The sequence below is a fragment of the Taudactylus pleione genome, unplaced genomic scaffold, assembly GCF_031769625.1.
Source record: "Taudactylus pleione unplaced genomic scaffold, aTauple2 ptg000927l, whole genome shotgun sequence".
Classification (NCBI taxonomy): Eukaryota; Metazoa; Chordata; class Amphibia; order Anura; family Myobatrachidae; genus Taudactylus; species Taudactylus pleione.
In genome coordinates, this window is record NW_028285328.1 from 1,194,382 (window position 1) to 1,222,016 (window position 27,635).

Consider the following 27,635-nt stretch of genomic DNA (forward strand, 5'->3'; position numbering starts at 1 on the left):
ATTTATATCTTATGGGAAGTTGCAGGCATTTTGCAAAACCCAAGAATCTGGGTGGGCATAGGCGCTCGGGGGGTATTGTCACCATATTAATGAAAGCATTGGAGCTAAATAGCAAATTGGGGGATTCCGTAGTATGGTACGATGCAGGCCCCCTCCCGGCAGTTATTGCTCATGTATTTACAGTTATTGCAGCACATGAGATAAAGTGTAAGATACAAACATTTCTGCTCTCCTAGCCCTTTTATTACTCTTCTGTCTCCTGGCCTGCTGTCACAATGCGGAGATGGAATACTAATACATGCTGCAATACAGGATAATTGGCTGCAATTCCCTGAGAGCTTCATAATGGATTTCAGAACAGATTAGAGTGAAAAGTTAAGTTCTTCACAGATTTCCGCATGAGGACTCCAGTGTGGCTGTAACTGGGAAAGTGGCAAAAAGTTTCAGACTTCCAGTAATCAGCAGCCCATAGGGCACTAGCCGGAAGTTACTTCTATATATGAACTTTTTATCAGGTGAAATAACTTCACTACACATAATATTTGCAAACATAATCCCTCACCCTCACACACACTATGGTGCAGTACAAGAAGAAATATCTGCCCCTGCATGGGGCCTGGAAAGATGCCCTGGCCAAAATCTAAGGGCTTGTTAATTATTTATTTACATCATTTCATTGTAGCTGGGGGTAGAAAATAGCACCCCCACAGGAGCCAGGACCCTTGAGCGCCTCGGATGTTATATATTTATTATAGCACCAGGGGCTGTTTGAGAGGAGGGGGCCCGTGCGCTGGCTCCATCCAGCCCCCCTCCTCTCTGACAGTGCAGTAGACTCTGGCTTTCTGCGAGGGTGTTGCACTCGGGCGTGTCTTCGGGAACATGGCGTCTGCGCCAGGTTACGTTTTGTGGACGGCTCTTGTGATTTATATTTGCACCATGCAGAGCCGGCCCTAGCCAAATTAGTGCCCCCCCTCGTGGGATCCTGAAAATGGGTGTGGTCTCACCAAAGGGGGCGTGGCCTCACTGTGCTGTGCTCCACTTCCCCATTGTGCTGTGCTCCCATCCTATGTAACCTCATTCCCCCCTTGTGTCGCTCCAGCCCCAGCCCAGCATCTTCTTGTGTCAAAATATTTATTATAAAACACTTCCCTTTTTTCTTCAACTCTGTCTTCTCCAGGGCACTCCTCCTCAGGTTCTTGATATTCCTCTCTCTGTGTCAGGTTTCTCTTCAGCCGGCCGCCATTACAGAGCCTCCTCTCACTGTACAGAACTCCCCTCACTGTACATCACCCATCTCCCCTCACTGCACAGCACCCCTTTCCCCTCACTGCACAGCACCCCACTCCTCTCACTGTACAGAACTCCCCTCACTGTACAGCACCCCTCTCCCCTCACTGTACAGCACCCCTCTCCCCTCACTGTACAGCACCCCTCTCCCCTCACTGTACAGCACCCCTCTCTCCTCACTGCACAGCACCCCTCTCTCCTCACTGCACAGCACCCCTCTCTCCTCACTATACAGAACTCCCCTCACTGTACAGCACTCCTCTCTCCTCACTGTACAGCACCCCTCTCCCCTCACTGCATAGCACCCCTCTCCCCTCACTGCACAGCACCCCACTCCTCTCACTGCACAGAACTGCCCTCACTGTACATCACCCCTCTCTCCTCACTGTACATCACCCCTCTCTCCTCACTGCACATCACCCCTCTCTCCTCACTGTACAGAACTCCCCTCACTGTACATCACCCCTCTCTCCTCACTGCACCCCACTCCTCTCACTGTACAGAACTCCCCTCACTGTATATCACCCCTCTCTCCTCACTGTACATCACCCCTCTCTCCCCACTGTACATCACCCCTCTCCCCTCACTGTACATCACCCCTCTCTCCTCACTGTACAGCACTCCTCTCTCCTCACTGCACAGCACTCCTCACTGCACAGCACCCCTCTCTCCTCACTGCACAACACCCTCTCTCCTCACAGTACAGCACCCCTCTCTCCTCACTGTACATCACCCCTCTCTCCTCACTGTACAGCACCCCTCTCTCCTCACTGTACAGCACCCCTCTCTCCTCACTGTACATCACCCCTCTCTTCTCACTGCACATCACCCCTCTCTCCTCACTGCACAGAACTCCCCTCACTGCACAGCACCCCTCTCCCCTCACTGCACAGCACCCCTCTCCCCTCACTGCACAGCACCCCTCTCCCCTCACTGCACAGCACCCCTCTCCCCTCACTGCACAGCACCCCACTCCTCTCACTGTACAGAACTCCTCTCACTGTACAGAACTCCTCTCACTGTACAGAACTCCTCTCACTGTACAGAACTCCCCTCACTGTACAGCACCCCTCTCTCCTCACTGTACAGCACCCCTCTCTCCTCACTGCACAGCACCCCTCTCTCCTCACTGCACAGCATCCCTCTCCCCTCACTGTAGAGCATCCTTCTCTCCTCACTGCACAGAACTCCCCTCACTGCACAGCACCCCTCTCCCCTCACTGCACAGCACCCCTTTCCCCTCACTGCACAGCACCCCACTCCTCTCACTGTACAGAACTCCCCTCACTGCACATCACCCCTCTCCCCTCACTGCACATCACCCCTCTCCCCTCACTGCACATCACCCCTCTCCCCTCACTGCACAGCACCCCTCTCTCCTCACTGTACAGCACCCCTCTCTCCTCACAGTACAGCACCCCTCTCTCCTCACAGTACAGCACCCCTCTCTCCTCACTGTACAGCACCCCTCTCTCCTCACTGTACAGCATCCCTCTCCCCTCACTGTACAGCATCCCTCTCCCCTCACTGCACAGCACCCCTCTCCCCTCACTGCACAGCACCCCTCTCTCCTCACTGCACAATACCCCTCTCTCCTCACTGCACAATACCCCTCTCCCCTCACTGCACAGCATCCCTGTCCCCTCACAGTACAGCATCCCTGTCCCCTCACAGTACAGCATCCCTGTCCCCTCACAGTACAGCACCCCTCTCTCCTCACAGTACAGCACCCCTCTCTCCTCACAGTACAGCACCCCTCTCTCCTCACAGTACAGCACCCCTCTCTCCTCACAGTACAGCACCCCTCTCTCCTCACAGTACAGCACCCCTCTCTCCTCACAGTACAGCACCCCTCTCCCCTCACTGTACAGCACCCTTGTCCCCTCACAGTACAGCATCCCTCTCCCCTCACTGTACAGCACCCTTGTCCCCTCACTGTACAGCATCCCTCTCTCCTCACTGTACAGCACCCCTCTCTCCTCACTGTACAGCACCACTCTCTCCTCACTGTACAGCACCACTCTCTCCTCACTGTACAGCACCCCTCTCCCCTCACTGCACAGCACCCCTCTCCCCTCACTGTACAGCACCCCTCTCCCCTCACTGTACAGCACCCCTCTCCCCTCACTGTACAGCACCCCTCTCTCCTCACTGTACAGCATCCCTCTCCCCTCACTGTACAGCACCCCTCTCCCCTCACTGTACAGCACCCCTCTCCCCTCACTGTACAGCACCCCTCTCTCCTCACTGTACAGCACCCCTCTCTCCTCACTGTACAGCACCCCTCTCTCCTCACTGTACAGCACCCCTCTCTCCTCACTGTACAGCACCCCTCTCTCCTCACTGTAGAGCACCCCTCTCTCCTCACTGTAGAGCACCCCTCTCTCCTCACTGTACAGCACCCCTCTCTCACTGTACAGCACCCCTCTCTCACTGTACAGCACCCCTCTCTCCTCACAGTACAGCACCCCTCTCCCCTCACTGCACAGCACCCCTCTCCCCTCACTGTACAGCATCCTTGTCCCCTCACAGTACAGCATCCCTCTCCCCTCACTGTACAGCATCCCTCACCCATCACCAAATGTGTAATCTGTGTCCAGTCAGTCTGCGTGCTTAGAGCCACAGGTAGTGTAATGGCTACCTGATAAGGGGAAAGGATTGTTAGTGTGTGTGTATAGCCTATGTTACTCGGAGGATCTCAAGGAACATTTAAAACCCAATCAAAATAGTTTCAGATTATCGGGAACATACATACAAATTAACAATTATTCGATATATATATATTTAGTGTGTGTGTACTGGTGTTCTGCTCATCTCTTCAGGAAAGTCCAGGACATAACCTAGAGACCGCAGTCTGCATATTGGGGGTCACTGGTGAATGCCTTTCTCACAGGGTGAGTGGAGCTATACTGGTTGGTGAGACCACAGAACCTCTGACAAGGTTGGTGTTTCGTAACAAGCTGGTGTAATACAGAGCTAAATACTACATAGAGAATAAATGTTGTATAAAATATACAGTACATATATAATTACTGTGACAGGCAGGGATACTCACCACTATACTAACGAGGAATAACCTGATCAATCCCAATGCAGGGGGCAGAAATGCTCTGTACAGATGGAAGTGAGGGGTCTCCTGCATTAGACATCACAGTAAGTGTGAGCTGCCATGACAGCTGCTGTGTAATTTTTGTTTGTGGGTTCTAAACGGTTTTACAAATTTACCACATAGTCACTGTGTGGTTACTAAGTGTAAAAACCTTTCATTCAGTGCATTCATGCAGGAAGCTGCCTGATAACCCCATAGGTTATGGCCAAGTGTTTCCCTCTGTACAGTATTAGTTTTCTATGTACAGTGTACACTCATGCATTGCGTTACCTCCTTAATGCCTCCATGTTATCCAGTCAGCGCTGGTTATTCCTGTTGCCCTGGAATATGGTACAGAACTGAGTAATGATTATTGTGGGATCTGCTGATCAGAATCCAACTTTGTTTTATTGACGATAAATGAAAGATTCTCCCTAACGTAAGCAGTGCTTCATTTTCAGCGCATCCGTAATAGAGATACACGCAGACCCCCTTCTACAGAATGTTTTCATTAATAAGAACGAATAGCCTAAAAGTAAAATCCTAGAGAATATATAATATATTGTCAACTAGAGATGAGCGGTTCAGTTTTTGAGAAAACCATACACCCGAAAAATAGGGTTAATGAGTCCCAGTTCGCAATCACTTTGGGGTTCTGAGTAGAACAGATTCCTGGCTCAGCTCTTCTTCACTTCAGAACTCATTTAAAACCGGTTCTCTTTGGATTGAATTTAAGTCTCTTCATTGTGATTCCAGGTGCTGCGATGTGGTCAAAATTTACTGGAAATTGATTCGTAATTGTTACATGATTGTTACAAATTACATGATTTTAGCTGTTATCAATTTTTAAAGAAATCCAAAAGAAGATAATAGCTAGAATCTGGTTACTATGGGCAAATGTACCCCATAGTGTGGGGTCCCCCTATTTCCTAATCAACTGGGGAATAACACTAGCAGGGAGACAGGGTGGGGTCCTAATAACCAGCTGGGGGGGGGGTAACGCTATAGCAGGGACATAGTGAGGGGTCTCCCTGCCATAACATTAACCAGCACCAAACAGGTCAGCTCAGGGCTGGAATACCTCAAAGTCAGGACCCCCCCAAAAAATGGGTTCCCCCCAAGGAACAACCCCCGCATTCCTGGTAATGGTGAGTGCAGGGCTTAATGGTAATGAAAGAGTTAATATTGTGCTTCACGGGCAATCTTAAAATCCCAGCAAGCCTGCCCAGGCATGATGGCACTTGTAGTCCACCTGTAAATAAATGTAAATAAAAACAAGACACACACTGAATATTCAATACATTTATTATAAAATGACCCCCCCCACCCCCATCACACACCCTCTTTCACCAATTTATTACTTACACAATGCAGAGATCACGTCCTCTTCATTCCATGTAGTATCCTGACACTTGGGAAAAGAAGAAATTCCCGATGGGCCGGCTCTGTGCACAGCGTGGTGCAGTGTGACCGGGTTACGCCATAGAAATTAGTGGGAAAGCGCTGATTGGCTGAGAGCATGGGGATTGGTGTTATGTCAGTGTCTGCTCTCAGCCAATATGTAATCAGTATTGCATGTACTGCAGATCTGCTGAAGAAGAGAGCAGGGCAGACCTGCGCTGTCCTAGAAATGATGGCGGAGGTCAGCGCAGAGATAGCTGGCGTGGATAATTAGTAATATTACTATATGTGTGCGCCCTCTCGCTGCTTCGGTTACACTACCCAATGGGTGACTGTGCATGGTGGCCGTCTATGGCAAAGCCGGGGGAATAGAGGCAATGTGCTGCCGTTTCCCGGTACTTGTCTTGATAACACATAAAATTTGATGGCAGGTGAGAACCGCGAGGCCAATCTCGTCTGCGATATATAGTGATGTCTTTTAGTAGCCACTTTGTTTCATCTGTACAGCAGACGGCTTCCTACCAGTCACCTCTCCTCCTTCTGACTGTTTTCCCTTCAACCAGTATCGTATCCACACAACCACCTCTGTGACAAAGACCTTACTAAGGTCTGGCTAAGGCTAAGCTACATCTATGGATCCACCACAGTCTGTTACTTTAGTTGTCCAGTCCGAGTAACTCCATCAGATGTGTGTGACGAGATGCCCCCACAGTACATTGCTACCATCGGTCCCTTTACATTCTCCCTTTCAGCAGTGTTGCCGTTCATCTCTCTCATATGGATGTCAGGCTGGTCAGTACTTGGAGCGTCCTCCTCCACTTCCGTGATGCGGCTCTACCTCTGCTCTCGCCAGTCCTCTCCGGCTGTTTCTTTTTAAGTGACCGGCTGAAAATGTAGGTAATTGTTCCAGCAGCCCCCCGTAAAGCAATCTTAGTAGTCTAGGAGGTATTCCACCTATTGACTTGTACTTTCAATTTTGAGAGATCAGTCAGAATCACCCCCATGATAAGTGGATCATATTTACTTTCTTTACATCAATGTTCCTGCTCCTATACTCTTCTCCGTTATATATGGTAAAGTGCAGTTCTGTTTAGGTGTCACAAAACTTTCTCCCTCCGTTATTAGTCTTCTTTGCTGCTCCTTAAATATATATAAAGCTTTGACCCTTACTGACTGTGCAATTATCTTCTTAACTTGTGTCTTTAAGAATCAGATTTTCATCTTTTAGGGACATTATATCTAGGAAAGCGGCTACTAACTGCCCGGGCTTGTGGAAGGGGCCTGGGTCCTTTGCCACCCCTCTCTTACCTATCAGTGGCCTCTCTTCCCGGGAAGCCGACGGATGGAATCCCTACCGTCGGCTTCCTGGCTGTCTAATCCCGGCAAGGGCTAAATGATAGGCGTCGAAAATCCGATGCCTGTCATATTACCTACACCGGGAGCCCGGCACACGGTTTACCGATCGAAGGTAAGCCGGGCGCGGACAGCCACGGGGGGGAGGGTTAGGTTTAGGATTCCCGGGGGGGACATAGGGTTAGGCCCCCCCGGGAGTTTAAGGTTAGGCTAGGGGAAGGGGGGGTTAGGGTTAGGCACCCCCGGGTAAGGTTAGGGGTTAGTGAATACTTCAGGGTTGCCTACCCTCCCGATTTTAGCGGGAGTCTCCCGATTTCGAACCCACCCTCCCGCTCCCCCGCAATTCCTACCTCGACTCCCGGCTTCCCACTGCCCCCCGCTAAAATTGTGGACTGCGCATGCGCGAGCTATTAGGGGGCGGGGGCCAGCGCGGGAGATGTCACAACGCGTGACGTTTCTGTACTTGTCTTTAAGGCTGGCCACCGCGGGGTTATGGGTAGCAGTGGCCGCCCAACACTAAGCCACAGTGTGACTGGCGGGCAGGGTCAGCGGGTATGCGGCGGGTGCAGCTTGAGATCAGCGGCGGACAAGGTGTCAGTGGTGGCCTTTTCATCCCTACGCACGGCGGCCCTGTCCCTGAAGCCCCTGTGGTGTCTTGGGAGCGGTGCCGAATGGGGCCGGCGCCATAGGAGCATTGAGGGGAGAGCTGCGCACTGACTGCTGCGCTGCCGCCGGAGACAGTGACGGCTCGTGAGACCCGGTGGATCACCAGCGGTGATGCAGAGCTTGCGGCTGCTGGCTGTATGAAGACCATCAGGTCCGTAACCGGAGCGCGCAGCTGATGTAATCAGCGAGAGGTGAGGACCGCGGGTGGCCTGCGGGAACAGGCGGGCGGGTGCGGGGCTCAGTGGGCTGCAGTGCAGGCTATTAATTACCCCTACATACCGATTATTCAGTGATGAACCAGCTGTTATTCCTACATGTCTTACATCTTTCATTAATAACATAACAACAAAGAGCACCATCTATATAAAGCAGCAGTATATTTATACCAGGAGACACAGGGCCTGATTCAGAGCCGGACGCTCTGACCAGAGAGCTCGCTCTGAATCAGGGCCCTCCTACCTGTTTTGGGAGCGTCCTCATGGACTGTGGGTTAGCTGTGGTTACCACCCACAGCTTATGCGAGCGTCCATGATGATGGTCAAGACCATCGCGACCATCGGGCTTGCGACAGAGACCCTGCGGTAGGGTCTCGCTGCCGCAAGCCTTGGAGTGATTTTGGCTCTATCAGAGCCAAAATCACTCCCACTGACATCACTAGTGATGTCAGTGGGGCCGGCTTCAGACGGTAGGTGTTCCCATGGGAACGCCTCCGTCTGGCCGGCACACCCACCAAAGGAGAGCCCGTCACTCGCCGGGTCTCGCGCATGCACACGACGGAGCTCCCTCCGTCGTGCGCATGCGCAGTGGGGGAACATCGACCCGCTTGTGAGCGTACTGCCGCTCACGAGCGGGTCTCAATGACCCCCAGTATATTTTGCAGAGCCCCTGAGTGGCATTAGACACGCCCACAGGTGGAGCTAGACACGCCCTTTGGACAAAACATGACACGCCCCCCTCAGCAGCATGCCGCGCGAAGTGCGACAGTCTGTTACCACCTGCAATCTCCCTGAAACTAGTTTTTGAAAGTAGGCAAGTATGGAATACTTACCTCTTGACGACCGGGATTTTCACTGCTGCCGGGATGCTGCTGTCGGGATTTCAACCGCTGGCCATACGGCCGATGGTAAATCATACTGAATCCCTCTTCCCACCCCTGCACAAGCTGCTGTGTGCTGGGCTGCAGTGGGCTGCTGCTGCTGAGTAGTAGTCTCATCTGCCTGTGCCCGGGTATGGGGGGAGAGTGATCTCACTGATCGCCCCCACCCACCCTGGATTTGCCTCTGGCTGAGGGGCTTGCAGCATCCGCCCTGTACAGTGCCCAGTCCCACTTCATTGTGCTTTTAACACTTTTTGATTTTTTGTTTTTTAAGTGGGAATGACCACAACATCCAAAAAGTACCCTGCCCAACTTTCTCCTGCCCTGATCTTCAGCTCCCTCCCTGGCAGCCTCCACTGAGCACATGCACAGCTGGCAATATGGGTCTAGACCCACCCTTAGTTTCTGACATATCAATGGGTGAAAAAGCCCCTTTACAGGAGCATTCGCATTTCACCATATACATCAGATTGTTACCATGGGTGATCACGACTCTGTCATCAGATAAATCTGACAGTAAAGGCTTCCGCAGAGTTCAAGATCACCAACCCTCCCTGATAGATCAATATGCCACTGATTTCAGCCAAGATCACCACCCTCCCTGATAGATAAATATGCCACTGATTTCAGCCAAGATCACCAACCCTCCCTGATAGATCAATATGCCACTGATTTCAGCCAAGATCGCCACCCTCCCTGATAGATCAATATGTCACTGATTTCAGCCAATGGCCAACTACTGTATAGATAGACATTGATGTCTGCAGTTCCATCTATTGGATTTTAAAAGGTACTACCCCAGTATCTCATAGAAGAGGAATATAAAGCAGAAACAGTATAGATGGCCCATATGGGACAGCTACATAAATTACAACCTCCTGGATATTATAATTGATACAGAATAAGACCAGGCAATATGCCCCCATTGCGAGTGTTGATTTAGTTTAGCCCAGGTTCTGTTGGGGAGAGGTTACAGGGAGTAATAGTTATGAGTGAAGGAATAACAGGCTCCAGCTGCCCAGATATATACAAGAGATGTGACCGAGCTTATCCTGTGCTATATACACTGCGGGGAACTTGGCCCCTGATGGGAAGAACATAAAACATTTGGGCTTCTTACAGCATCTACGTAAAACACATTTCAGATCTAGGAGATGTCACAGTCATTGGAGACCTGAGAAGAGTCTCTGTGTATTGTACTAATAGTTGTCATGTCACAATTTGTTAGGGCACAATGATGGCACTTACTCTGTATGATGCAAAATGTATATATATACCGACAAAGACTTGTATGGACGGATATTGAGCGGTATATGAAATGCTGAGAGAAACTGTAGTTAGGATGTGATACTGCGCCAGTGTCTGCTCATACAGAACGGGAACAAATATTGGGAATTACACCAAGCTTACAAACAGGGACATTGTACTGTGCATACAGTGATGCAGAGAACAGATAGTGAAAATCCTGTATACAGCTAAAAGAAGATGGGCAGATTAATCTGAGCATCGTTGGGTATAACGAGTGCTGTAATGGCTCAGCTATGCCCTGTGCCAGCCTCACCCCCTGAGCGCTTGATGTCGCACAGAGAGGGCAGGGCTGCCAGTTAAGTGCAGCACTGACTGAAGCATCCTGAGGACACTCCAAGTGGCTGTTCAGACTGCAGGGTGCCTGTCTGTAGCGTCCAAGTGCAACAGAAATACTGGCTGCAGGGTGCCATGCCAGGCACCCTGCTAGCCAGAAGCAAGGGCAATGAGGCAGTGACTGTGCCACCCAAAGAGCCTGGCACTATGTGTTTCAGTCCTTCGCACATCCCCAGTTACAGCTCTGGTTCTATGAGTGTAAGACTGGGTTGCTGGTAGGTGGATGCAGCAGCAATACTATTCTATGCCTTTAGTATAGATGCCCCACATGTACCCACTAAGCCCTTCCAATATCCTTCCATAGCTACCAATTACCCTGGTGCCCACCATCATCCCACTCATTTGTTAGCAAGAGCTGGGACTGTGAGTTAAACTTGTTGGGACGTAAAAAGAGATTGGTCTAATTAGGCAAAAAGAGAAAATAAGAAGTTGGGGGTCACAGGTGGAGATGTGGCATATCGTATCTGCCCCAGAGCCAACTATTGCCCATCACTGATTTTAATGAAGTCATAAAGCAAAAATATACAGTATATTAGAAGAAATGTATCCAATTGTTCAGTCTTTTGTCGGCAAGGTTGGTACTTTAGCTAGACCTAAAAATGTGGCAATTTGATGCCTTCTTCATTCAGCCATCATGGGCATATTTCTGCAGGGAATCCCATGAAAATTGCAGCTTACAGTGAATACCCTCAATTAAAGCATCTCTAGGATATATGAAGGGAGTTCCACAGCTTTCCCACCGCAGAATCCGCTCCCCTGGGTATCTATGGGGGCTGATAAATTGCAAAGTCTTCCAGATCTTGGCCTTGGTAGCAAATACCATCTTCAAATCCCACCGGTGGCCCCCACGGACACACGTGCTGTACACATGCTGGGTCTGTTCCCACAAGCAAAGTGTAAGCGTAGCTATCACTAAGCTTCTAGCCGTTTGCCAGGACAAGGCTCTCTCAGAAGCTCCCGGCACCCCAACATTGGTAAATGCTTGCCAAAATTATAATTATCACATTGCGAGTTGGGGTGTAATCGCATCAAACCCGCATAAAAATGTAAATTGTGATATAAATGTCCCTCGGTCACTGATCATACTCGTCTGCTGAATTCCAAATGGAAGTCCCCGTAATACGGAGGGATAATGGTGAATTCCGCGCACGATTACAAATAATCTGAAATGATCTAATAATTATATTGTTAGAAAGCGAAAACTGAAACAAATTGTTACGTTGTATTTAGAACATACCAACGAAGGATGTGGCAGGAAACCAGTGTCTTAGTAGGGGGCTACTGACTGGCCTCCGAATCCAGGGTGACACCAGAGGTCTCCTATATGAACACTAAAGTGCAGGGAATGATGGGGAGATGATTGGAGGTCTCCGCTGTCCCCTGTGCAGCTAAATAAATGCATCTCCTGATACAGCTGTCTTGTGCTGAATCCATCTACTGAGGAGGAATGTACCATTTGCTGGCAGGGAGCAGGGAAGAAGCCTATAATAAAGGTGGTACTTGCCTCAGTACAGTACTGCATGCAGCATGAGCACACTGCATGTGAGTTGAGCAGAGGGGAGAACGGAGGAAGTGGCCGCCTGGCTCAGCTGAGAGGATGGCAAGAGCCAAGATGAAGAATTCTCCATCAGAAATCAGCACAGGTTCAAAAATCGTCCCACCTATTACAAGGGAAGACCTCAACGGGGTGAGCCCGCTGCTGCCAGCTCGGATGATGGGGTCCTTGACAAGTGATGCTGGACAGAGGTACAGATGTACAAATATTGCAGTGGTACATGGCGTGGGCATGGGTAGTGTGGGTAAGGGATGCGGGCAGCTGCTCATCCCTCTATTGTATACAGCACAGGACAGAGATCATTACACACATCCCAGGCTATACAGTACGTGATTGTGACAATATATTTGCTATCCTGATAACAGAGACACAGGATGTACCCAGTGCAGTCATTGTAATACTCCTCTTCATATATCATTTGGGCTGCAGTGCTATTATATTATATTATTATTATTATTGCCAGTAGGTGACCAAATATTTAAATACCTATAGTAATGTGGTGTAATAGCCACAGATCCTAGGCTGGTTCCTAAACCGGATGCTGCATCATATGTTTGCATATAACTCATTGTACAGTCATTATAGATTAATATAATGGGGCACGGAGTTCCATTCTTCTACAGTCAAAATAACTTACGTTCAAGTATAGCATCCCCTATTCCGACCAGCAGTTGTTAGGAAGGTCCTGTGTGCTAATTTCACTGCCCACGAATGCAAAACATTTCTGTGTAGTGTTGGTACAGTAGTTTGTAGCATCACTCCAAATTTGCATTGCGAATAGCTATAATTAACTATTTTACATCCTGCTACAGAAACCCTACAGGATGATCTGCGTAACTAAGTAATTGTGCACTTATTGTGTCCCACGTTTGTTACAAAGCAAAACATGCTACAAATTGTGTCAGACAATTATTATTTTTAGTTTCCTGCTGTTGCTGCTCTAATGGTGATTTGAGCTCTTTAATTTGTGCTGGGGACCTGCAGGTCCTGTGCTGGCAAAGTAAAGAAAATTCCTTCAGAGCAGCAGGCAAGCTGGGATCAAAAGATCTCGTTGAACTGGTTCCCCGCTGACCACATTGTAATCTTACAGCAGATCCTAGTGGGACACCAGTGTTGCTTCATCTGGTGTTGTCCTCACAACATAAATCTTTCCTATTCTGTATCGGGAAGTGATGTGGTGAAGTTTCGCACCGTCCCAAGTTATGTTTAGTGATCCATGCTTTATCTTACTGACAGGCCAACATTTTACTAATTCTTAACTGCATGTCAGTAACGTTTCCTGACTGTTGGTAACCAAGATATAATAATAATTATTGATCTAATAGCTCTATACATGATCAAGTTAGACCCAACACTTACTGCACACGGAGCTAGTCTGTGGGCTGAAACAATATTCAGCCTAACAAATCAATAGGAATACTAGCATCACTGAGGTATAAGACACCATTGTGCCTCATGCCTCATGGATGTCACTAATGTCTATTGAAGTAACATATTGTATTCTCATGTGTATCTTTAACCCATAAATTGTCTACATCAGATGTATGTAGGTGATTGTTATGATAGGGTTCCTTTTTAATCTGTATTTTTAATTCTGTGATCTCCATGTATTCATTGGAAGCCTGACAACAGAAACGTGCACACCCATAACAAAGGGCACATATATAATTCATACAGTGTATTACCTAGAGCATACTGGCTCTGAGCTTGTGTGGACACGTGTGTATGGGGTAGATTTCCTATAGCTTCTAAAATAGACAAGTGTTGGTGTTGCCCATAGCAACCAATCAGGTTGTAGCTATCATTTTCTAGAATGCAATAGAGAAATTCTAGACAAAATCTGATTGGTTACTATAGGGAACACCATCACTTGTCTGTTGTAGAAGCTTTAGTAAATCTACCCCCTATATTTGTATTTAGCTATATAATGTCCTTTTCACTACTTCTATATACAGCAAAGGTATCTATATCAATTATTATTTAACATATGTACAATTATTTTTTTTTTTGTAACTAAAGCATTGGTAGTGATTTGTGTAACAACAGACTTGCAAGTCGCATAGTAAAGTTGAATATACTGATTCCTCCCCCACACTGAGTACAATTGTTCATAATCTCTAGTTATGTAGTCACAGAGAGAGACATATTTAGTTTGGTAATTGAACCTCACAAAATGAAACCTGCTGACCCCCAAAAATTCAGATAAATTCCCAACGTAAAGCAGCCCATACACGGAGCGATTTTTAGACGATGTGGACGATTTTGATCAATCGTAATTATCACTCGTGCACATCGTGTGTTGATTCTGTGTGTTTACAATACCGATGCGCGTCCCTGCAGTCGTATAGCTGAATCGTAGATCTTACTGCAAAACCATAACATTACGATCTATTGTGTACAATGTGATACACATGTATGCATCTTATCGTATGATCGTAACGATCAATTGTACACCATTTGACCACATCGTATGGAGAATTTCAATGGAAGAATTTCAAGGGTAATCGTACACATCTTACCAACATAAAATCGCACCGTGTATGGCCGGCATAAGACATCCAGTATTACATAGCAAATGTGTAATCACCACCTCATTTGATGAGGAAATCCCCAGCTCTACTGCCCTTACAGTAAAGACCTCTTCCTATGCTGTTGGGGAATCCTTGATAAAATTGAGACTACTGATCTCTTGGCTTCTGTATGGCCTTGATATATCAGACTCCTGTAATGACCTCAGATACCGACACAAAAATTAGGTCACCTCTAAGGCACCTTTTGTTCCAAAGTGCACAAACCTAATTCATCTAACCTGTCATTTGCATGTATCCTTTCCATTCCTTCTATTAGTATTATCCTTTATTAATATGGCACCACAAGGGGTCCACAGCGCTTTACAAGGAACATAGACTGAAATGGTAGGAACAAAGCAAGAATACAGTCACTTACAGTACAGAACATAGCAGGACATGGCTTATAAACATTGCTGCATCAGCAGCCATAATACCTAAGGAAAAGGTGCCGTTACAGGAGGAGATGATGTATAAGTGAGGGAAGGTAAAGAACATGAGGGAGGAGGGCCCTGCTCATGAGAGTTTGCAGTCTACAGGGGAGAATCAGACAGGTGACAGAGGGGAGAGACAGTAAGGAAGGAGCATGGGGCAGTAAGTTGGGATGAGAGCTGGAAGGCTTTTATGAAGAAGAGTATTTTGAGAGCCTGTTTGAAGTTTTATAGAGAGGCAGAGAGTTCCAGAAGTAGGGAGCAGTACTGACAAAGTCTTGGAAGCGAGAGTGGAAGAAAATTATCATTTGTGTGGAAAGGCGGCATTCATATGTGGAGCAAAGTGGCCGGGCAGGAGTGGAAGGAGAAAGGGAGCCAGTGTAAGGCTTGTAGGAGTGGGGAGGCAGATGTAGTACATTTTCAGAGGAAGATGAATCGGGCAGCAGCACTGAGGACAGACTGGAGTGGTGAGAGTTGGTAGACAGGAGGAGGTTACAGTAGTCCAGTTGGGAGATGACCAGTGAGTGGATGAGGGTCTTAGTTGCCTTCAGGGTGAGAAAGGGTCTGATCCTGGAGATATTTCTGAGATGGAAACAGCAGGACTGCCAGAGGCGCTGAATGTGCGGTTTGAAGGAGAGGGAGGAGTCAAGATAACTCCAAGACAGCGCACCTTGGGGCTAAAGAAGATGGTGGTGCTACTGTATTAATACATAGTGAAATTGTGGTGAAGTAGTTCGGGTGAGTGGGAAGATTAGACATGTTAAGATTAAGAGAGTGCTGGGACATCCAAGAGGAAATGTCAGAGAGACAGTTGGAGATACAAGTGAGGACAGAATTCCCTGAAACTTCTTGAGTTCTCTTATATCCCACTTACACTGAGGTGGTAAAGCTGTACTCCATACTCTAAGCCCAGTCTAATGACTTCCCCACTGGTTATAGCACTTTGTGTGAGTCAGTTGCTTTTATGCCTTTGTATGCTCTGTAGTATGTATTTTGCCTTTGCGGCTGCTGACTGGCTCTGTGCTGCTCTGCTTTCTATGTTACATAGCTTTATGGCACCAGTAAATATTTACAAGAATATTAGTTATAGACTGGACACAAAGAGGTGACAGCTGCTCCGTGTGTGGCCGATCCTTACACCTGGGAGAGATGCAAAAGTCTCTTAGTGAGTCTGATATTGGTATCTGGTACGTGTATTGCTGGGGATGTTGATTGACTTTTTAGATTACAGTTACAGTAGATTTGCTGCTGCTTTTTGTTTGATGTGTATGTGGCATAGGGGCATGTACCAGTCCATTTCATGTGCCATAGCATAGGCATAATTGCACATTACAGAAATGTACAGCAATTAATCTATGAATTAATACACTTAGCGGCAGACCATGGTAGCTCCCCAAAAAGGCGCAATTTGCATTCACTAACAGTCACTATTCAGGGGTGTTTCTAGAGAGGAGGGGGCCAGTGTCGGAGACTGCACTTATAGGGCCTGCGCCGTACTTATAGGGCAGTATTCAATTTTTTTTGTGGTCCGGATCTCCCGTCTAAAGTGACGGGAGATCGCGGGGCGCTATTCAATTGATACTGCTTTTTGTGCTGATCGCGCCCCAAAGTGGTCGGGTTTAGCCACGTAAATTGGCTACCCCCGACCAAAGTGCTGGGCATGATCACGAGAAGTGCTGTTTGGATGCCCAAACAGGTCACTTTTCACCCATTTCAGCTCGCGCCCCCTTTGGGCTACGAGCTGAAGTGTAGCGCTGGCAGCTGATCGTGCCCGACAGGAGCAGCAATTCAATAGCTCCTGTCGAGCGCGTAAGAGGGCGATACAATTGAATACCGCCCAAAGAGTCTATAGTACATACACAGGTCACAGGGAAAATGGCCGTGGCAGCCATTTTCCCTGTACTGCGCATGCGCAAACGACAGGAAAATGGCCGCAGCGCCCATTTTCCTGCCGTTTTTACAGGCTCAGACACCGGAGCTGACGTGGGACTCCGGAGAGGTAAGTTTTATGGGTGCATGAGTGCGGTGCGGCCCCCCCCTTAACTCAGGGGCCCGTGAGTCCCACACACCCTGCACCCATAATAAATACGCCCCTGTCACCATTACATTTACAGTATATATATATATGCAGCTATCACAAGAGACCTGCCCATCAGCACCAGTATCCTATGCTCTGTGCTTGGGATAAGTCACATACTTATTCCATGTTTATAGCCCTTTATTTAGTTTGCAGAATACATATACAGGTCTCAACTGTTTAATACTTGTCCAATATGTCAGAAATGACAAAAACACATCTGAAAAACAGACAAAAGTATAATATATCTGATCAAGAAATAACCACTCGGGGTATATATACTAAAGTGCAGGTTTTTAGAAGTGGAAACGTTGTCCATAGCAACCAATTAGATTCTAGCTATTATCTTCTAGAAGGTGCTAGATAAGTAAGTAGAAACTGATTGGTTGCTATGGGCAACAACATTTGCACTTTAGTGAATATACCCCTCAGTGTCAGTGCTGCTTTCACAAGCCGTTCATTAGTGATGTTGATCATCAGCTATTATTTGTAGTTGCCCCTGGCCCACCTGCGCATATTTCGGCTGTCTCCGATGCATCTGTGTCGTGACTTGCATGGCTTACAGTGGTGTAACATGATATCGCTGTACTTGTCCTAGGTTAGTGTGGCCCTGTGTTCCTCCATACCACCTCTCCATGTGGGGGCAGACGTAAGTGCCAAGAACTATGCAAATCTGCTTCAGTGCACATCTGTACACCCGCTTTTCTGGTAATGCATCTAACAGCTTCATGCTAAGTGGTAATGAGGGTGTGCAACTGATACCGCCACTCAAGGCACAAGGCCGACGGGATGGGACTAACTCCGCCCTAGTGGCACCTTTCTCTGACTAATGAGGTGCCTGGAAGGGCTTCCTGAGCCGGGCTACCTCCTCTGTGACGTCATGATGTGATATGTGCTTGGGGCAGGGAATGGCTATGACCAGCCCATGGATCAGCAGTACCCAGCTACGGCACAGCTAACTGGTGTAGTACTCACTTTGCATCAGGGCGTTAATTCTAAACTGAGCAGTACATTTACCCATTCATCTCTGGTGACCTCTGCAAGGCCTTTACATTCGCTGATGTTAATTGATTCCTGCTCCATTTTAAAACCACTTTTGTGAACCACTTAGTTCTACCTTATTCCAAGTAAAATCCTGTTTTCATAAAATGTTGAAAGTGACCAGAAAATACAATCACCACTGTTATTCCATTGGTAAAACCTCAGACGATAAGGGGCTGACGGACTGCTCTCATTTTTCTAACATTTCTTAGTGGTGATTCGTACAGCTGCCTTACATCACAGAAGCAGTGAGTTAGGTGCCAACACATGGAGCCATCTTTGTGACTTGTATGTTCTTTCTGTGAGGGTTGCCTCTGGGTGCCATGAGCTTTGTGCAATGATTCAAAGACTTGTTAGTTGAGGTGTTTCTGCATATATTGGTTGTTGTGTATATGCTATCCCTGTGGTAGGGAAGTGAATGTATGGTCCCCTGGAGAAGGGACTAATGTTGACCTAAATAAATATGTGATTGTACAGAGATGGACAGCTCCAGGGCTTGATATATAAGAAATGATGTTACTCTGTAAGAAATGGGCTTTCATGGAGACTTCATGTGTTGGGATATAATAATTGCTTAACACTTTACCCTTTATTTTAGTGAGTGGAGTCCTGTCAGCCCCCCTTACCATCCCCAACAGCAATAGACAGGGATGTCCCCCATCTCCTTTCCTTTCTGCCCTGGCCATGTAAAAACTTGCAGGAATCTGAATTTATACAGTAAGTGGAATTTTGCCGGGAATGTTCTCCTGTACATATTGGCAATCCCTCTGGTTTCCTGTCCTGCATTGCCCGAGGATATCAGCACTGAGATTGAGTTTCCCTTGGGAAGTGCTCATTACCGGACAGGCAGTCTCAGGGCGAGGTGCTTTCTCAACCCTAGGACTGTCAGTCCGGACTTCAGAGAGAGCATTTTGGCAGTCCCTCCAGGCAGCCCTTAGGTAAGATCCGACACTGGTGGTCACCTCAACCCAATCTAAGTTCCAGGGGCTGTAACCTAGACCCCCCCAAAAGATAGAAATAGAAGCCGCTACTGTATACCTCTGTTTTGGACACTATAAATAAAAAACTAAAGGACTGGATTAGAATGACCCTACCATTGCAGGCCAGTTTGCCTCCATAAAAGTGCACATACTACCTAGATTATGTCTGTTCCAGATGCTTCCTGTCATAATTCCTGCAAAAGTCCTACAAACCTTTCAAAGCCAAATATCTAAATTTGTCTGGACCCATAGGAAACCTAGGATCAGAGTCAACAATCAAAATTTGGCAGATGGATTAGGTCTCCCTAGCAGTAGTAATAAGACCACAACCAGCTGCCGTGGAATCGCTGTAAGGTTCTTTCATTCACAACGAGTGATAAAACTTGTTGCGTATGATAAATGGTTCTCCAGCCAATCAGCTCCCAACTGTCATTTTTCATACAGATGTCAGTTGGGAGCTGATTGGCTGGAGCGTCATTATCATATGCAATGAGTTTTATCACTCAATGTGAGTGATAAAACTCATTGATAAATGAGACCCTAAATCGGATACAAAGGGTCTTATTTCCACCTTTTTATTCTATACAGTATGGTCATCCTGAAAGAGACCTACATGAAGACATTTGGGAGACCTTGTCGATGGATGTCTGGTCCCAAATCAGAGAGAATTGATTAAAAAGCTTAATTTATGTTAAGATCAGTGGTGGCTCCAGAGGCAGGGCTGCAGCGCAGGCCAAAATTCAAATAGGGGAGTCACCCCACACGCTGCTATACATTACCTGCCAGGACTCACTGGCAGTTGGTGTGGCTCCCCTATTTGAATTTTGGACTATGCTGCAGCCTCACCTCTGGAGCCACCACTGGTTAAGATACAAGAAAATGCCTATAATGGTTTTTTTTTTGCTAGAGCCCTATAACTTTTAGAAGCTCTAAGTTACATCTTCTGGTCACCTTAGTCCAGTGGATATCTGGAGAGAATGGATATATAATCATTGTCCTCACTTTGCAGCCAGCCCAGATTAAGGTTTTGCTTTTTGATAACATCACCAGCATAGCTTATGGTTATTGGTAGGGCCCCAGGGCAGTTAATGCTGGAGTTGTTATTAAAAAGTATAATGTGTATATTCACTTAGTACCACAAGTGTATTAAACACTATAGTGCCCCCAGTTCACATATGCTACAGTGTCCCCCATGCTGTTGATGGTACTATGTATAGGGGCCCCCCATTGACCCACCATGGCTGACCTGTTGTCAGTCTGCTTCTGCTTTGCAGGGTATAAATCTTTACTCATTGAGCGCAGAAAGTTTACGGTGTAGTACAGTCTCTCACATAACATGGTATTGACCACAGTCAGGATGTGGTTTCCTCACGTTCTGCCATAATGATGATGTGATTATAAGTAATAAACTGTTAATCATCTGAGGGCTGTCCTGTGCATACACCATATAATTAACACACTAAAAAAATAACCATAATATAAAGAAAGACTCAGAGACGTGGATTTGGCAGAATAAAATGTGTTAGCTTTTAATTTAAGACCTATTAAGAATATTCAAATATGATTAAACAAAAGTATGATGGCTTAGTATTAGCCCACAAAGCCTCACATACCACATAATTACACATCCCTAACCATCATAGGACAGACCAATCACATGGCGACCCACAAGGCAACCCCCAGACTTACTCCGCTCACATGCAATCGCTCTGTTTTAGGGATGACCATCGGTGTGGTTACCATGGATGGCAATATAGCAAGTGGTCATCGATGGTTACCAACTATGCAATGGATGACCATCGATGGTTTCACCAACCAATGGTCATCCCTGTTCTTTGACTGTCCTGTGGGCCAATCAGAACCTGGGGGTGGGGCCATGCTTTGTGTCCCTGCACCTTGTAAAAAATTTAAAAAATCATTTATGTTGTGCCATTGATGGTGGAAAACCACCTGGTTCTCCCCCATCAATGGGAAAAGCATTCAATATCGGCAATAAACCATTGATTATGATTCATCGATTGATGGCCAGCCTTACTTTGTTTCTCTTATCATGCCTACATTGTTATAGCATTGCAGTTGATACAACTTGGGATGTCTCAGGTCTGTTAGACAGTTGCGCTTATTTACACGGTGAGATGTTTAAAATTATTTAAAAGGACTAGATCTGGCCATTTCTGGCTGTAGAGAGGACAAGAACAGACGTATAATATACATTAACTACCACTCTCGTAATGCTCTGTGTTTTGTTGGCAGACGATCTTGGACTTTATTCCATTATGGCCCCAACCACCACTGCCACAAAGTGCATCATAGCAAACTGGAGCTGTGGCTCTATGATGATGCAAATTGTGTCCTCCAGACCCAGCTTACCCCCCCCCCCCCAATACACTAGAGCAGTGGGAGGTGTTTAGGAGGGTCACCTACTCCCAGGAGCAGGGGCGGTGAGAGGGCAGTGAGGCGGGTACTGATTACACCCCTGTGCGTCACCACGCCCTCTCTTTAGTTATGGGGCCCACCAGATGTCCACTACTCCAAACTAACCCAGAATCTGCTATATTTGGGATTCAGTGATAATTTGAGACCCTTTAATATACTGATCATTCCCTGAAATGAGAGGCATCACCAGTATGAATGAAAGATTATCTGACACTTTAAACTCTGCTAATAACTTATGTCTGTAGGAGTATAATTTACTGATAAAACTTTTCCGCCTACTCATGTGGTACTTTATTAATGGAAACCTGATGAGATCCTACGTTCCTGTTTAAAAATCAAAACCTCTATTAATAGATACAGGTTCAAAATTAAATATAAGAAATATGTATCTACTGTATATTTCTCCCACACACTTTATCTGAGACACACCCCCTTCTCGTTCGCAATACTCGTCATCTCCGGGCATATAAGGATTAATCGAGACCATCGGGAACCATCGGAGCTGGTCGTAGAGCTTAAGGTTGACCATACCCTCTCATAAGCACTACGAACAAGTCAGTGTAATAACCTCCCATGTCACATGTGCCATGACACTACTTTGTTAATTATGCACTCCCATTAAACACCGTTTGCATAGTCAGGCACGCCTGCGTTCAGATCTCCACTACCCCGTTCACAAGCACCTTCCTCTGTTACCACCCACAAACGCCTCATCCTGTCACTCAAACTACCGATCTGGCCAAGTTGAAGGAGAGAGCAATTTCCGATCACAACAGTTAGTTTGCGCACGCGCATTGCGAAATTTACGCATGCGCTGTTTTGCATACATCACTGGGTACGACTGAGCGGCCGCTTACGGTCCACAGTTCCTCCCCACTTAAGGAGTAACCTTGATTTTTACTGAAGACTGGTACCCCCATCCCTGTTTCCTGAGCTGCCCCCAGGCACTCACCGTCCCTTTATGCCATCAGGAGCTCCTCTATAAGCTAAACTGCCACAATTACAGGTTAAAGTGAAGGGACCAATAGATCTCCTGACAGACAAAGTGGATCATTGGTGTCAATAATTACTCCTAAGAGCTGTCATTATTGTGGAAGTGACTGTTATTACAGAACAGCTCCAGAGAGGGGGTGAATAATATATGGCACAGAACTATATTGCAGTATCGCTGGGTAAATCAGCTGGCTTACGAAAGCGGAATTCTGTATAGACTGGCGTGGGTATGCTATTTTGCTGTTAGGGACCTATTTATCCTGCTAAAATATGCAGTTTATCCTCCAAAAATGTCCAGTCTTAAAGGATTGATGCATTTTTTAGCATCTGGGCCATTTACCGAGAAATCTGCTGCAAACCCCTTTTTATCTTATGCAACAGCAGTCCCCGTACCTGTCTGTGGGACTGCGAAAGAGAACCCTATTTACCATGCTCCAAAGAACTTAGGCCCTCATTCAGAGCCGTACGCTCTGAGCAGAGCGCACGCTCTGAATGAGGGCCGGGCTCCATGAAAATGGAGCGTCCTCCTGGACGCTCGTATAGCTGTGGGTCACCACCCACAGGCTATACGAGCGTGCATTGTGATGGCCGCGATGGTCGTGACCATCGCGACCATCGAAATTGCGAGCCGGAGCCTGCGGTTGAGGTTTTCAACCGCAAGCTCCGGAGTGATTTTGGCTCTATCAGAGCCAAAATCACTCCCACTGACATCACTAGTGATGTCAGTGGGCCGGCTTCTGACGGGAGGCGTTCCCGTGGGAATGCCCCCGTCAGGGAGGCACGCCCCCGGCATGCCCACCAAAGGGGGCGTGCTGTCAATCAACATTGACAGCACGCCCCCTTTGATCGGACACAACGAGCGAAGGACTTTCCTTCGCTCGTCGCGTCTGGCGCATGCGCACGACAGAGCTCCCTCCGTCGTGCGCATGCTCAGTCCATAACATCGACCCACTTGCGAGCGGACAGCCGCTCGCGAGTGGGTCTGAATCAGGCCCTTAGCTATTCAGAGCTTGGCCATTGTAATCTGGCTCCATCTATGGATGGCGTCCGCCCAATGTAGCTACATTTTTGCAATTTTTTTTTCAGACACTGATCTGGTAAATCCCACTTGTACATGAATGGTGTGATTGCCACGCATACGTTCCAGCTCATAGTAAGCAGTCACCACACTTTTTCATAGGCTATTTTTGGAGCACATGTCCGAGTATCTCACGAATGGTAAATAGCCTCGAAACTAAAGTGCAAATCTCCAAAGTAAGGACTGTTACTTCTCTGGGGTTGGCCACAATGTTTGTGAAATAGGCCTCTCAGTACTGCGGGCCAAGAATCGCTTGTCTGTCCCTGTAATCATTATTTCAAGAACCGGTAAAACATGTTTTATAGATTAATTCTTCAAACATTTGTCAAATGTGGACATTTCTATACAAATATCTCTATATACAATGTTTGATAATTTGTTACTTTGATTAATGCAATTGGTTTTCTTCAGTAGACTTACAGGAAATCTGGTGCAAAACAAAGTCACAAACTTATCACAAATATCTATCAGTCTGTTTATCTCATATCTATCTCATATCTATCTCATATCTATCTCATATCTATCTATCTATCTCATATCTATCTATCTCATATCTATCTATCTCATATCTATCTATCTCATATCTATCTCATATCTATCTATCTCATATCTATCTCATATCTATCTATCTCATATCTATCTCATATCTATCTATCTCTATCTATCTCATATCTATCTATCTATCTATCTAATATCTGTCTATTTATCTCATATCTATCTCATGTCTATCTGTCTCTCTATCTCTATTTATCTAATGATGGAATGTGCTGGCACAGAATGCATCCTGGTGCCCTCCAAATTGGGCAATTGATGAGACATGCGGTGAGTGCTGGGAGCCCTTAGGAAGAAATAAATAAATATATATAATGAAATGCAGCATTCATGGTCCAATTTTCAATTGCAGGGGTGCATCCTATAGCAGCGAGGAGGAATGAACCCTTTCTATGGCATGTTCAATAAATATAAAAGTGGGACACTTACCAGATTTATATGCATCAGAGTGATTTTAATCCATAAATACCATATTGTCAACTGGTCAAATTACAACCGACGTTTCAGTCCTTTTAAGGACCTAAATTTTGTCAGATGACATCCCAAAAATGAACAGGTGTAAATAGCCTTGTTCTAAGCATAATCACCAGCACCAAAGGGTCTGATCAGTGACAGAATTACTAGTGGGGACCCAGGTGAAAAAATAGGCTGTGGGCTCCTCTCCTCCACCCCACAGGAAGAGGCAGTCGGTGATGGGCAGAGGGTGTTGGGTAGAGGCAGAGGGTGAAGGGTAGAAGCAGAGGAGAGGCAAAGGGTAACAGGGGGAGCCAGTGGGTGATGGGTAGAGGCAGAGGGTAATAGGGGGAGCCAGTGGGTGATGGGTAGAGGCAGAGGGTAACAAGGGGAGCCAGTGGGTGATGGGTAGAGGCAGAGTCTGACAAGGAGCCAGTGGGTGATGGGTAGAGGCAGTGGGTGATGGGTAGAGGCAGTGGGTGATGGATAGAGGCAGTGGGTGATGGGTAGAGGCAGTGGGTGATGGGTAGAGGCAGTGGGTGACCACAGGATGCAGTCAGTGGAGAGAGAGACTCTCACAGGATAGTTGAATAAATATACAGTCAGGTGCATAAATATTGGGACATTGACAGAGTTTTCATATTTTGGCCTCTATTCACCACCACAATGGCTTTGAAATGAAACAAACAAGATGTGCTTTACCTGCAGACTTTCAAATTTAATTTGAGGGTAATTACATCCAAATCAGGTGAACGGTAAAGGAATTACAATTAGAAAAAACGCACCGATGAGCTCAGCAACACCAAAAGACCCGGAAGACCACAGAAAACAACTGTGGTGGATGACAGAATAATTATTTCCCTCTTGAAGAAAAACCCCTTCACAACAGTTGGCCAAATCAAGAACACTCTCCAGGAGGTAGGTGTATATGTGTCAAAGTCAACAATCAAGAGAAGATTTCACAAGAGTGAATATAGAGGGTTCACCACAAGATGTAAACCATTGGTGAGCCACAAAAACAGGAAGACCAGATTAGAGTTTGCCAAACAACATCTAAAAAAGCCATTACAGTTCTGGAACAACATCCTATGGACAGATGAGACAAAGATCAACTTGTACCAGAGTGATGGGAAGAGAAGAGTATGGAGAAGGAAAGGAACTGCTCATGAACATACCACCTCATCAGTGAAGCATGGTGGTGGTAGTGTCATGGTGTGGGCATGTATGGCTGCCAATGGAACTAGTTCCCTTGTATTTATTGATGATGTGACTGCTGACAAAAGCAGCAGAATTAATTCTGAAGTGTTTCGGGCAATATTATATGCTCATATTCAGTGAAATGCTTCAGAACTCATTGGACGGCGCTTCACAGTGCAGATGGACAATGACCCGAAGCATACTGCAAAAGCAACCAAAGAGTTTTTTAAGGCTAAAAAGTGGAATGTTATGCAATGGCCAAGTCAATCCCCTGACCTGAATCCGATTGAGCATGCATTTTTCTTGATGAAGACAAAACTGAAGGGAAAATGCCCCAAGAACAAGCAGGAACTGAAGACATTTGCAGTAGAGGCCTGGCAGAGCATCACCAGGGATGAAACCCAGCGTCTGGTGATGTCTATGCGTTCCAGACTTCAGGCTGTAATTGCCTACAAAGGATTTGCAACAAAGTATTAAAAAGTGAAAGTTAGATTTAGGATTGTTTAGTTTGTCCCATTACTTTCGGCCCCTTAAAAAGTGGGAGGCACATATAGAAACCGTTGTAATTCCTACACCGTTCACCTGATTTGGATGTAATTACCCTCAAATTAAATCTGAAAGTCTGCAGGTAAAGCACAACTTGTATGTTTCATTTCAAAGCCATTGTGGTGGTGAATAGAGGACAAAATATGAAAATTCTGTCAATGTCCCAATATTTATGCACCTGACTGTAAGTGCCTATGGATTCATATTTCTGAAAAGGGTCTGATAGAGGTATGCATTCGCTGTGAAAAAGTGTTTTGTACAATTGGTGACACCATTTTTTTTTTGGGATGTGTGTGTGTGTGTGTGTGTAATATATATATATTATAGGCAATACTGTACATGCATACATGTTTACACTGTATAATTTACATACAGAGTCTGTCCTGAGTCCTGCTGGGCTGCTGCTGAACACTCCTCTCTTCGTACCCTGGTGCTGGTCTGCGTGTGAAGAATGATAATTATACCAGCTCACAAGGATTTGCATTGACTGTATGTAGTGCAGGTGGAATACCCAGGCTTTAAGAAAGTTAGGCAACCATTCCTTATGTCCAATGGTTCTCCACCATCGATGGCACAGAGCCCTTCGATGTTTTTTTTTCTTCTAAGCCTCGCTCCAAGACATGGAGCCTAGCATCGCTCTCCGATGAGACCTACAAAGCCCCTCACCCACCTCTCATTGGCCCATTGCCTGGTGACTAATAGAGCAGGGATGACCATTGATGTGGCAAAACAATTGATGGTTTCATACCATCGAGGTTATCCACCAGCGATGGTTAACCCACCAATGGCCATCCCTAGGCTGGGCTGCTGGATGCAGAAATTGCAGGAAACATGTAGGAAGGCTTGATGCTGATCTCTTGGGGTCATCAGAAGAGCATGCAATGGGCTTCAATCAGATCTCAGCACATGCTCCTCTGACCCCGAGTCTCATGGGATTGACTCAGCAGGGATCAGATCGCACTTGCCCCTGGACCCCTAAAACTGCCCAGGCATAGTTTTATTAACAAGGTGTAAGAAAAAAATTATTTGAATGCATGCCTTGTCTGCAATACGGCCATGGCAGCTACAGGCCCATTAGTCCCAGGGGCCCTGGTGCAGCACGCCGGTTGCAATGCCGGTAGCTCCACCCCTTACCATTGTTCCGATGCTTCTGATTGTCATCTGAAAATTCCACCCACTTCAATTTAAGGTATTATT

At 46.6% G+C, this 27,635-nt stretch overlaps 1 protein-coding gene across 5 annotated transcripts in view; it reads left to right on the top strand.

Moving 5' to 3' along the window:
- KCNT1 (potassium sodium-activated channel subfamily T member 1) overlaps positions 1 to 27,635 on the top strand; it is a 265,672-nt gene that overhangs the window by 51,439 nt on the left and 186,598 nt on the right. For 2 of the 5 annotated variants that reach the window (XM_088459703.1, XM_088459705.1), the window contains exon 1: positions 12,096 to 12,278. The exons of the other annotated variants lie outside the window; for them this stretch is intronic. In XM_088459703.1, coding sequence (XP_088315829.1) covers positions 12,130 to 12,278 — 149 coding nt within the window. In that variant the 5' untranslated portion in view covers positions 12,096 to 12,129. Of the gene's footprint in view, positions 1 to 12,095; positions 12,279 to 27,635 lie in introns of those variants that run through there. 5 annotated transcript variants of the gene reach the window in all.